Genomic DNA, 13,071 nt, shown 5'->3' with positions numbered 1-13,071 from the left:
AAGCAGCAGCCCCCGGTCCCCCTATCTTCTGCACCCCCTACCTCCGCCCCGTGACCTTCCGTGGAGACCCCAGGAGGCTGCACCAATATTTGATCAGCCTTTCGCCAGCGCGTTGCCAGCACTCGTCGGCAGGGCTTGCCGGGCATCGCCTGCGCTGCGCTGCGCTGCAGCCGGCGCCGGGGCCCGCAAGGGGCTTTGGAAGGAGCGGGTCTTCGCTCGCCCCCTCCCCTGGGACGCGGCGCCCACCATGCGGGGCTGCACGCTGCTCTGCGCGCTGCTCTGCGCGCTGTCCTGGCTTCTGCCGCCGGCTGCACCCGGGCTCCCCGCGCAACCCTTAGCGCGGCGCCACGACCCCCGCGACCCCGTCAGGGGCGCTGAGTTCGATCGCATCTACAACGGGGTGGTGAGCCTCAGCACCGAGAACATCTACTCCTTCAACTACACTAGCCAGCCCGGCCAGGTAAGACACTCGCTCCCTTCGCTCCCAGGAACTTGCCAGACCTCAGAGCCCCGTCGCTGCTCTGGGTCCCTGGGGAATCGACCTCGGGAGACCACAGGGACCAAGGGACCCTCGTTCCCTTTCTCCTTCAAAGCAATCACTGCCTTGCCCAAGCTGCCGCATCCTCCCCTACCGGCCTCGGGGACACCTTCGTCTCCTCTCGCGCCTTCCCGGCCTGGTCTCTAGCATCTTTGGGCTTTGCAGGGGCGCTGGTTCCCCGCACCGTCTGCGGGTCCTGGCCCCCTGCTGGGCCCTTCTCTAGGGAGGTCACGATTTCTAAGGCTGAGGAGGGAAAGGACCGCACTTCTGTTCCTAATCCCCTGCGGGGAAGGAACCTCATCTTTTTTGGATGATTCTGCCAGACTTCTATCTCATAGCACATGGGGAGGGAGAGCTGCTCAGAATCTAAAATGGGAATGTGTGAGAACAGACCAAGCTGCAGAACCTCTGTGTGTTCAAGAGTCACTGTCTGTGTTTCTGTACCGTTGTCACACGTTTGTGCTTCAGAGAAGCCAGAAGACCCGGCCAAAGATATTGGAACTGCAGCCATCAGCCGATTTATCGAGGTTTTGATTTTATACAAGGATGGATAATTTAGTGAAAGTTCTAGACCTATTTGTGACAAAACTTGAGCTGAGACAAGGGAAGGAAAGGACTATTCCAGCAACTACCCCCTTTGACACATATACTCTGATTGTATAATGTAAGAAAATGCATACAGTTAGCTTTTCCCCTCTAATAGGAGGCACAGAGAAAAGAGAAAACTCCCCAGTGTACCTGCCTCTAGATCTTCTTCCCAGGAATGTATGTGAATGAATGTGTATATATGTGTATACATGTGTATGAATGTATATCTATCCCTTACTATGCCAGCATTCCCCACTCACTGGGGAAATTCCAGAACCAGATGATTGGGATACCATGATATGCCTCCCTAACTCTCACTTAGGATCAAAACTCAGAAACCTGGTAGCTTGGGGTAGTATTTAGCCAAGAGGGACCAGTGTGCCCATCACCACTCCCACACATTTCCCAAGTGTGTGTACTGAGCAAGTGCACCATCTCCAGTCTGGCACCAGATCCTAAGCTTGGTCTTCACCATGGACCATGTCACCATATTCTTACCCTGTCCTGTCCCTCGCTGACCTTTAGGTTGTACTCCTGAAGTAAGCAGAGTGACTGTGTGCAGAGCCATTCCACTGTAGACAAGTCGGGGGGGGTCAGTTTTTACTCCCCACATTCCTTGTAACCCACCTTTTCCAGTTCTGTGTGCTGTATGGACCAGCTGACATTGCACCTGAAGTGTGTTCCCAGCCCTGTTATTGGCTCAGAATAAATAAATGTCTGAAAAACCCCATGATCGCTGGGGTGTACTGCCAGGTTCCCCCTAAATCATTGGTAAGGAAACTCAAATGATGTGTGCAAAGTAAGACCTTACATCAGGATTTAGTATTTCTTACACTGCTGCTTAGAGATACAGTGACTGCTTTTTTACTGTTCTTTGGACCTTTTTGGCTGCAGTATTCAGTGAGTTCCTCTACCTCAGCACATGTTGCACTGTTTGCAGTTAGGGTCACCTACTTGACTTTCCCAGAAAACCGTGAGATATTGAGGATGGGGGCAGAGTCATGTCCATATCTATACCCTAGTACCTAGCACAGTGCTTGACACATAACAGGTTTACTAATGTTTTTGAAAAAATGAATAAATAGTTGAAAAAAGATTTAAGGATTCTTTAAGCTAAACCTAAATAAAATATACTTTTTAGTAGGTTGAATGTGAGATCATTTCAGATAAAAACAAAATTTTAAAAAATTGTTCTGGGATTATGCTCTTTCCATTTTGCCTGTATGTATGTTAAAATGCTCTTTATTTTATGAAACAATGGTGATAATTAGTTTTTAAAATATCTTTGCATAATACAATAAAAAGCTGACAGTCCCTAAATTTTACTAGTCTGAGAAATATAGTTGGAAACCTTAAGACTAGCAGAAAACTCAAGTGTTTTAATTATTTTAATGCCAGTATGCAATAATATGAACCAGATGTCCTCAAATCTTACAGCCTTCTGAAACTTCTCTTTAATGTGCAAATAAGACAGTGGAATCCTCAATCAATTTACTTTGGAAAATTGCCCTTCTCTCCCTCCAGTCCTGTATTCCAGTTGCTTTCTCCAGAAATGGCATTGTTCTGGCCTGCCCATCCAAACCATTATTCTGTTTCTCTTGATGGCCTCCTCTCTTCTTGGTTCCTTTTGCCTCATGTTGGAGACCAGCGCCCCCTCCTTCTAATACCATGAACACAATCCTGTTGGATATAGCAGAATTTTACTGAAGGTCTGGAGTAACATAAGGGAATTGCAGAACAGCACAGAGTAGGTGATAGATTAAACCAGAAATCTAAGCAACACTGTCATAACAATTTACCAGCTATTCCTCCACCAGGAGAAATATCAGGATGGTGGCACTATTTTTCAGGCCCTGTCTTGTCACGATCTTCTTGGCCACCCCTCACCCCAAATGTTGTGCTCTCAGTCTCTAAATTTTTGTTATTCTCTCACGTCAAGCAGTTTTGCCTCCATGACCAACCCCAAACTCACTAAAGAACTCTGCTAAATAAAGAGCTATGAGCCCAAGAGCAGAACCTTTTTCCTTTAACCTGAGCAAAGTCTTGGTCAGGGCTCTCTCCCCTGCACATGTCATTTCCCATCTACCTGTCTTCAGTGCAACTAAGAATTTGGTTTAGACATAGGTGTATTCTTAATTGGAAAACTGAAAAATATTGAATGAAATACATATAACAGGGTTTATATTGGCACTAATGGACATGTAGCACATGAAATCATTAAATTCACACTACAGAGCATTATAAAAAGAAGACTTTCCTGAACTCTTTTTCAAATGCTTCCCATTTCTTTTCCAATGAACACAAATTTTATTTCCTAATTTTCACGTAGCATCTAGCTCTCCAGAGAGCAGCTCTCCAGAAATCTTGACTTCACACAAGTTTTTCTCAATTAAGTACATTTTATTTAAAGATTTTTCTTTTGGAAAAGACTAATCATCATTAAAATTACACCGGATGTTTCATATAAAGACACTGTCTGCAAATACTGACTATAATGCTGTAAGCAAAGGAAGAAAAAATTAAAACAATGTGGATAAGTGCATTTTAAAAAAAAAAGGAGAAAAAAGAATTCGGTTTAGGAAAAAAAAGACTAATTTTTTTCGTTTTAATCTTCTTCCCTTTTCGCTTCAAGCCATTGGTATGTTTGCCATTCTTTTTCCTTCAGCTTGGAGGAGAAAGACTATTCTAAGTTTAAGCTTTGGTGCAGAGAGGAAACCTCTGTGGGAGACTTTGTTCCTAACCTCTCCTGTCAGCCACTGCATCTTCCGTACCAAACGCTGTCTTGGAGAACTGTTTAGCCAAATGTGTCATGCTAATTAGCTAAGCTAGCACCTGGAAAAGTCTCACATGCCTTCCAGGCTGAGAGTAATGTAAATACCAAGTTACCGTTAAAAGAAAAATCCCTGAAGGAATGGAGTGACTGGTTTAAAGAAGGATAATGAAAATAACGATTGAAGGTACAGGTCAGGCAAGATTGTGGTTCATTTCAGTCCCTGGAGGGGAAGTGTCTGGAGACTCCTTTCAAGGGGCATAGGGTTTCATTGTGTCAAGGGCTGGGACCAAACTAGAAGGAAATCACCTTGTTGAGAAAATTGTCAGGGATGGGTTTGACTGGGACAGAGGGCATAAAAGCAGGTTTATTGGGAAATGAGAATACTCTTGTAGAGACACGTGGTGACAATAATAAGATGTTTATATTTGAGCTAGATGTTGATAAGAAGCCCTTAAATAAAAATCTAACCATGACCCAGCAAGAGGTCCTCTCTGAGGCTTTCAGTGACAGAATTCATTGTTTGCCATAGATTTTTGAATTTGAAATGTTTCTCTGGACTTATTTCTTTTATTTTGTTTATTACACTGAGGCATTTATCTTTTAATGACATATAGTTGTCTATGCCTAAGGAACAAATCTTGGCTTTATTAATATCAACCAGTATCTAGAATCAGTTATACCAGCCTGTCAGATACAGACTGAAAAAGCCTATCCAGTCCTCATGAACAGGACATTCCAGGGGTAACTTCTAGCTGTATACATTACTACTTAGAAGAATTAAAAATGTTGATGCAATAGCCTCAGTTCTCTCCAAGTCGTAGGTACTCTCCCCGTTTTCTTTACAAAATGAGGCAGAGGAACCTCCTCTGCTGTCCTCCCACATCTCCTTACTGAACTGGACTGGTGCTTGTTTGGGAAGAATCATCTCATTAGCACATTACCTGGGTGGTTGGTTACTGTCTCAGTCAGTTCAGCCTGTTAGAGTACCATAGACTGGGTGACTTAGGAAACAAACATTGATTTCTCACAGTTCTGGAGGCTGGGAAGTCCAAGATCAAAGTGTCAGCAGACCTGTATCTGGTGAGAGCTGGCTTCTGGGCTTGTAAACAGCACTTACAGATGTGTCCTCATGTGGCCCAGAGAGCAGAGAGAGTAGCCAGCTCTCTCCTGTCTCTTATTATAAGGGCACTAATCTCATCACAAGAGCTCCAACCTCATGATCTAATTAACTTCCAAAGGCCCTACCTCCAAATACTATCACCCTGGGGATTAGGCTTCAACATATGAATTTGGGGATGTGGGGACACAAACATTCAGTCCGTAGAGTCACCTCTCACATTTTCCTGCGTGGCTCTGAGAAAAGAGTATTGACATGTCATAAGGGTATTTAGGGGCTGACATTACTCCAGTTATGAGTCTGATTTTATGCACGGCCCATCTTCTGCCTGCCCTGACCTGATAATCATATGCTAAACTGTACAATGGACCTCTACCTTTGCTACTTGTGCTGAACTTGTTTTTCAATTCCTTTTTGTTTCTTGCTGAGTGCCATGTCTATAAGCTTGCTGTAGTGTTGGGTTTGGTTTTTCAGTTGTTATTTTGTTTTGTGTAGATTTTACTGCTGTGATGGTCCCTTCTGACAGGGTGTTTTAGGTTCTTATACAGTTCATCGAGATTTTCAGCCTTTCTGCCTTTCCTGATTTGGTTTCAATGTGTTACCAGATGTATCTCCTATGTCATTCCTCACTGTTAGCTTGAATCTTAAAGACCAAGGGACTTGAAGATACCGTGAAACCTCTTTGCTGCTAGAAGTGCCAGCGTTTCTTTCTTCATTTCAGATAGAAGTAACCACACCCTGTCGATGTTATAACACGTTGCCATGCAGCACCCCGGAGTATGTTAGCCAGCTCTTCCTGCGTTGTTTAACGCTGGAGCTGACTGAAGTTCATGTCAACACACCAAGATGGTGCGTTGATGATTTAAAGGCACATCGAATGAGCTATTGGAATTGGGGCCTCACCTTCCTTTCTGCTTGTTTGCTAAGAAAAATATCAAATACATCACGGGCTGCCAGACAATATAGTCTTTTCTATTTTGCTAAAAAAAAAAAATTATAAACATTGATCTTTCTTTTCTTTACTTGGACATTTTGAAAATGGAAACTTTGAGGTCTTCCAGTACATTAGTTGGCGATGCAGACCAAAACAAAACCTAAGGACCTGTATTTTGCTTAAAACCTAAGGTCAGCAATAAGAATAACATTGTATTCTATTAAGTCCTCAGCCTAAGATCCTTCGGTTTTTATATATAAGAATGTGTGTAAAAATTAGATAGGAGAAGCAGTTGATTTACATGTTAAAAGATAGTGCTCCATTCCTGAAAAGCAAAGCTGAATGTTATATAGCAAATTTAAATTATATAGTAAATGTTATTAATAAAATAAATTTGCTGTAATAATTAATTACTTCAAATTCTTATTCCCCTCATCCCCTCAGTTTATTTGAAGTGACAGTAATAGCCAAAGAAATTGATTTTACTCTTGGGAAGAAGTTATACGCAGATGTTAATTTTGCTACAAGATTCAACAGGGGATTTTTCAGTTAGTTTAACAAGAAGAGTAAAGGTGGCTTGAAGTTGTCTTATATTGAAAAATGTGTCCAGTGAAAGTTGAATATGAGTTTTCTTTCCTGATAAGAAAGCTGTAGGAATCCACTTCCCTGTCACAGCTCCCAAGAAGTGGGAAATTTTCTCTTATTTGGACCACTGAAAAGGTTTTGAGGAGCTAGTTTTCAATCCATAATTTTAAGGAACTTTATTTTGGACCCAGCCTTCTACAGCTGATCCCAAGGATGGCCAGGGGCGTCACTATGTAATTATGAAAGTATTGGTTATTTAAAAGTGAAGATCACCTATGTTTTGGTTAGACTCTTAAGTGTTTGAATAAAATACTTAATTTCCAAAAATGGTGGCAAAATTAAAGCTTATCTAACATCATCAAGTAACATGTTGTCCTGAGTAAAAACATCCTTTGGCTACCTGGGAACTTACAATTGATACTGTGGACATTTAAAAGTATAGATAAAAGTTCACCTCTCCCTCTGCCTAACCTTGGCTGCAAAAGATTTTCAACTTTGTTTGCTTCCTCACTGTCCCCTATATGTACATATTTTTAACAAAACTTTATTCTTCAAAGTAGTTTTAGGTTTACAGAAAAATTAAGCAGAAAGTGCAGACAGTTTCCATATATCCTCTCCCCACCCTCCCCCATTCACACAGTTTCCCCATTATTAATATCTTGCATTAGCGTGGTACACTAATGATGAACAAATATTGGTGTAATATTGATATTTTATTGGCCTTTATTATTTACTAAAGTCCACAGTTTACATTAGGTTCACTATTGGTGTTGTACAGTTCTATGGGTTTTGAGAAATGCATAGTGTCATATATCCATCATTATGGTGAGTTATATAGAATAATTTCACTCCCATAAAAATCCCCTGTGCTCTACCTATTCATCCCTTCTTCCTTTCTTTCACACCCTAGCAACCACCAATTGGTTTTTTTTACTCTCCTTATAGTTTTGTCTTTTCCAGAATGTCATATTGTTGAAATCATACAGCATGTAGCCTTTTCAGACTTGCCTCTTTCACTTAGCAATATGCTTTCAAGGTTCCTCCATATCTTTTCATGGCTTGATAGCTTATGTCTTCTTAGTACTAAATAATATTACATTGTCTGGATATGCCATAGTTTATTTATCCATTCACCTATGAAAGACATCACGGTTGCTTCCAATTTTTAGCAATTATGAATAAAGCTGCCAAAAACATTTGGGTGCAGATTTCTGTGTGGACATAAGTTTTCATCTCATTTGGGTTTATACCAAGGAGCTTAATTCCTAGATCATACGGTAAAAGTATGTTTAGTTTTATAAGAAACTGTCAAACTTGTCTTCCACAAGGACTGTATCATTTTGCACTCTCACCAGCAATGAATGAAGAGTTCCTGTTGTTCCATATCCTCATCTGCATCTGGTGTAGTCAGTGCTTTAGATTTTAGCCATTCTGATAGGTGTAGAATGATATCTTGTTTTTTGTTTTTTGCGGTACGGGGGCCTCTCACTGTTGTGGCCTCTCCCATTGCCGAGCACAGGCTCCGGACGCGCAGGCTCAGCGGCCATGGCTCACGGGCCCAGCTGCTCCGCGGCATGTGGGATCTTCCCGGACCGGGGCACGAACCCGTGTCCCCTGCATCGGCAGGCGGACTCTCAACCACTGCGCCACCAGGGAAGCCCTCTTATTGTTTTAATTTGCAGTTTCCTAATGGCATATACAGTTGAATATCTTTTCATATGCTTATTTGCCATCTGTATATCTTCTTTGGTGAGGCATCTTTGCAGATCTTTTGCCCATTTTTAAACTGGATTGTTTGTTTCCTCGTCGTTGAATTTTAAGTGTTCTTTGTAGATTTTGGATACCAGTCCTTTATCAGAAACAAGTTTTGCAAATATTTTCTCCTTGTCTATGGGCTTGTCTTCTCATTCTCTTAATAGCATTTCTCACAGAGCAGACATTTTTTAACTTAATGAAGTACCACTTATCAATTTTTCCCCACGGATCATGCCTTTGGTGTTGTATCTAAAAGTCTGCCATAAAATCTAAGGTCACCTAGATTTTCTCCTTATATTATCTTCTGGAAGTTTTATAGTTTTGAATTTCACGTTTAGATTTCTGATTCATTTGGGATTCGTTTTTGTGAAAAGTGTAAGGTCTCTGTCTAGAATTTTTGTTTGGTTTTTGTTTTTGTTTTGCATATGATATCCAGCTGTTCCAGCACCATTTGTTGAAAAGGCCACCCTATATTTTTAGTATTATAGTACTGCGTACGTGTGTATACATTTATAGCCTATCTTGGACTAAAGAGTTTGAAGCAACTCTTTATTGGGTGCTCATTGTTCTTACCATTGTTCCCAACCTTCCCCTCTGTTACCACCATCTCCGATCTCTACCATTCTCTTGTTGCTCCTTTTTTCTATGTATCTTTTGTCTCTCTGCTTCTTCCATCCCTTTTGTCTTTCCAGTCTTCTGTGAACACTGTCAGTCCATCAAGGTTCTTCCTGTTCTCTGGTCGTTTGAAGCTTTGCTACTGGCAAAATATTCTTTCTTCTTCATCTCAGGAGATATGTTTTGTTCCTTCCTTCCTGATTCAGAGCCGGTCTCCCAGTTTTTAAGGTTTTGCTATAGAAAGTTAATAATACCAACAGTGGAGGATGAAGAGCATACATTATTTGGGCAATCAGTATATATTTGTTTTGACTTCATGTACCATTATTTCCTTTTTTTCATGTCAAGATTTTCTTTGTCAAGTCTGCTTAGCTACAGAAGTGTGTCATTGGGCTTGCATTTGTGATGTTTTTTCTATTTTTTCTATCAATAAAAGAAACACAAAATATCCCTCAAGGGCTTCCCTGGTGGCGCAGTGGTTGAGAGTCCGCCTGCCGATGCAGGGGACGTGTGTTTGTACCCGGTCCGGGAAGATCCCACATGCCGCGGAGCGGCTGGGCCCGTGAGCCATGGCCACTGAGCCTGTGCGTCCGGAGCCTGTGCTCCGCAACGGGAGAGGCCGGAACAGTGAGGGGCCCGCATACCACAAAAAAAAAATATATATATATATATCCCTCAAAACCATAAGAAAGAGGTAATTGTATTTTAAACTTAAGAGCTGAAAGGACCTTTTAAATTACCCAATCTCCTCTCTCTTAAAAGGAGAGAAAACAGAGCTGGTAAAATAAATTACTTGTCCAAATTATACAACTAGTTTGAAGCAAAGCCAGGAACATAACTCAGGTTCCTGAGGACATTTCCTCGGATATTTCTACTAAACCTCCCACAAGAGCACATCTGTTATGCTTATCAACAACAATAAAAGTGTTTAAATACCATAGTCATAATTCCACAGTCAGGTTGTTTGATCATACAGTTTAAGAGCTTTATGTCTGACTCCCTTACAGTTACTGAAAGCTGAAACAAGAGGATTTTCACTTCTGTTTTTCCTCCATGGATCATCCAGGCATCCATTTGCCTGTGTTAAGTCAGGCAAGCAGAGTTGACACTAAGGAAAACGGTGAATGTGACAGATTTCCTTCAGTGTTTCACAGAGTCACAGGCACCCACCACCCTGTGGACCAGTCTTCATCTCTTTTGTGCTTTATTGTCATTAATGCTGGGTTCCTTCTTTGTGCCAGACATAGGGCAGCTTGGAGACCTAAGCAGTTAACCTATATGTTCCTCTAGGGCAGTATTAATCCTGAGAACTGGTATTTCTGGATCCCCACTAAATAGCTATGAAGATAAGCCATAGCAAACAAGAATGACTGACTCTTTCTGTCCCTTTAGATCTAACTGCCCTTTTGTGGACGAAGTGACTCACAACTATTTTAATTTGTGTAACTGGGGGTGTACGTTATGCTCCCCCCAAAATTAGCACGTAAATGCTCACAGTTTTATTTTATCCTCTCTAATACTTGCAAAAAAGGAATCCTGTATTCGTCCCCACTCTCTCCCTGCACGGTCTTCACCAGAGTGGAGGAATTATAGGTTTCTAGGAGAAGGACAATGTTTATCTGGGTAATAAAGGGATAAAAAGTGGGGGATAAGGAAACAGGCAAACAGAGTGAAGTCTGGGTGTGCAGAGATGGTTTGGGGAGATCTGTGGACAGTAAGGCTCAAGTTAGCTGTGGGCTATGAATGAAGTAGACAGAGAAGGAAAGAGGGTGTGGGGTCAGGCAAGGTTATTGGCTGCAGGCAACAGAAATCAACTGGCTAACATAAGGAGAAAAAGAATTTACTAGAAGGATATTGGATAGCACCCAACCTGAGTTCCTAAGCTCACAGTATGGGGACCAAGAGAGAATACACTGCAAGAAATTATAACAACAGTCATGCAGCAGGAATGTGTGGCCAGGATGCTCACCTAGCCACTACCACCTCCTCTGCCATTAGACATGGTCACCCCTGGGCCCTGCTGTCATGGTCCCTACTGATGTCACCATTGACAGCGAGTGTTAAACTCTTCCTTCATCTTTGTATCATTTAATCACTGTTGAAAGTACCAAGTGGGAGCATCCAACTCTCTGAGCGTGGGTCCTGTACCTGCCCCCTATGGCAGCCTTGCCTCCCACAAAACTCACACAGTGGTGTGGAGGGGAGGAAGTTCCTCTAAAACATGCAAGGCATCTGGATTCTGGGCAGCCCCCAAATCAACCCCACCAAAAGTTTTCATGGGGTGTTCTCTAGCTAGGACATTTGTTGGAAGATATCTACATGGACCCAGACATAAGTGATCAGGGACCAAAGGGAGCAAATCTGGGCTACTGCAGGCTATCTTTGCCCATTTAAAGAGGAACATCTTACCCGAGCACCAGAGAAGAATTCAAGTCATATATATCATCTTGGCCACAGTGTTTACTCCATGATTAGAAATAGTTGTGTCTCTGAAATATGGCCTTCCCTGAGGCCGCTTCTGCTAGTCTCAGGAAATTATCTTTGAAGATTTTGAAGGGGATGATGTTTGCAGATGATTGGCTTTGTCTTGTTTAGAAAGCAGTTTTCTTTAGGTAATACTTATATCCTGCCGATACTTATTTAAAATTACAAATGGCACCGGTCTGGCAATGAATACCACTACAGAAATAAACAGCTGATAGGGCTTCCCTGGTGGCGCAGGGGTTGAGAGTCCGCCTGCCGATGCAGGGGACAGGGGTTCGTGTCCTGGTCCGGGAGGATCCCACATGCCGCGGAGCGGCTGGGCCCGTGAGCCATGGCCGCTGAGCCTGCGCGTCCGGAGCCTGTACTCCGCAACGGGAGAGGCCACAACAGTGAGAGGCCCATGTACGGCAAAAAAAAAAAAAAAAAAAAAACAACAGCTGATAAACATCAGATCATAACTCTGACAATCATCGTAGTTCTGTAGTGCTTTTCCATCTTTAGAGCATTAATTAAGTAGGCCTCAGAATAGCTCTAGAAGAAACATGCCTGCAGTGCAATCACTCAGCATATAAATAAAATCCAGGGAGTAGATCCTTGTGTTCTGCCTCAAACCATAAAATAATTATTTTTACCTCTTTATAATTTTTTCTTCCTCCCAAGAGAAGGAATATAAGCAGGAAATAGAAAGAAAAAGACAGGAAAGATAAAGAGGAAAAAGGAATCACACACAGAGATGAGCAGACGCAGATACCTAAGAGGTTGGTGAACCAACAGAGGCCCCTGGCTCTCTCCCAGGAGCCAAGGCTGGAGATGCCTCAAGCCAGACGGAGGGCAGTGGGACAGAGGAGCTAATGCAAAGTCTGTGAGAGGCCTGGAGAGACAGAAGATGGTCAGCTCTTGGGGTGAGAGGCACGTGGCCACCCTCAGTCTAAGAGCCCATGGGTAGGGAATAGGTTGGAGGAGAGCTTTCTTGTGGTGCTTTTTTGCCTCCCTCAGTTTGGCCCAGGTGTACTGCTGCCTGCCCTGCCTCATCGTCATCGGGAGGGAGGAAACAAGCAGTACCCACCCAGGGTGGGCTGGCTCGCGGCATAACGTCTGTGGAGGCTGGCGTGGAGAAGGGTAACCACTGTGCCTGCTGACCTGCTGACCCTGAGCTGTCCCTGCTTTCCCACAGGCCCCTTCACGGGGCAGACGCCGGCAGGTTAGGATGGGAGCAGGAACAGTGGGGCTGGGGGGCGGTGGATGAGGGGCGGGAAGGTAGAAGTAAAATTAGATGGGCGGGGACTGGACCCCTGGAGGGGTGTGAAAAGGGGCATGGTCAACTCAGAGGCTCTCCACCCTTCCAGTCCCTCCTTCTTCCCTGAACTCCCCTCACATTTAGCTCCTCCCCTCTGGAGTTCACTCAACGACCCTAGGTAGCTGATAGCCCAGGGAATCAGAGCTCATGGGAGAAAATAACAACAGATCTACAGAGGGGAGTTACGTGAGAAATGTCAAACTGAATGACCTTTACCAGATGTAGTAGAGTTAATGAACAGGAAGAATAAGACTTCATGACAAGCAAAGTGAACATCCTGGAAGAGATGTGGATAGGAGGACGTTGTTCAAATGAAACAGGTTACAGCTATAAAGATGAAAGATGAAGCAACTGGGAAATCCCAGATTTAAAAAATAATACTGTT

The 13,071-nt window shown here is 43.1% G+C and overlaps 1 protein-coding gene across 5 annotated transcripts in view; it reads left to right on the top strand.

Annotated features, from left to right (window-relative positions):
- Nucleotides 1–247: 247 nt before the first annotated feature.
- SIDT1 (SID1 transmembrane family member 1) overlaps nt 248–13,071 on the top strand; it is a gene marked incomplete at both ends in the record, with an annotated part of 85,032 nt that continues 72,208 nt past the window's right edge. For all 5 annotated transcript variants that reach the window (XM_082655381.1, XM_082655380.1, XM_082655378.1 and 2 more), the window contains one exon: nt 248–460. In XM_082655381.1, the coding sequence (XP_082511507.1) occupies nt 248–460 (213 nt within the window). The remainder of the gene's footprint in view (nt 461–13,071) is intronic.

This window comes from Grampus griseus (genome assembly GCF_964374135.1).
Source record: "Grampus griseus genome assembly, chromosome: 5".
NCBI classification, from domain to species: domain Eukaryota; kingdom Metazoa; phylum Chordata; class Mammalia; order Artiodactyla; family Delphinidae; genus Grampus; species Grampus griseus.
Note: the sequence above shows the minus strand (reverse complement) of the source record. Positions and strands in the feature narration are given on the sequence as shown.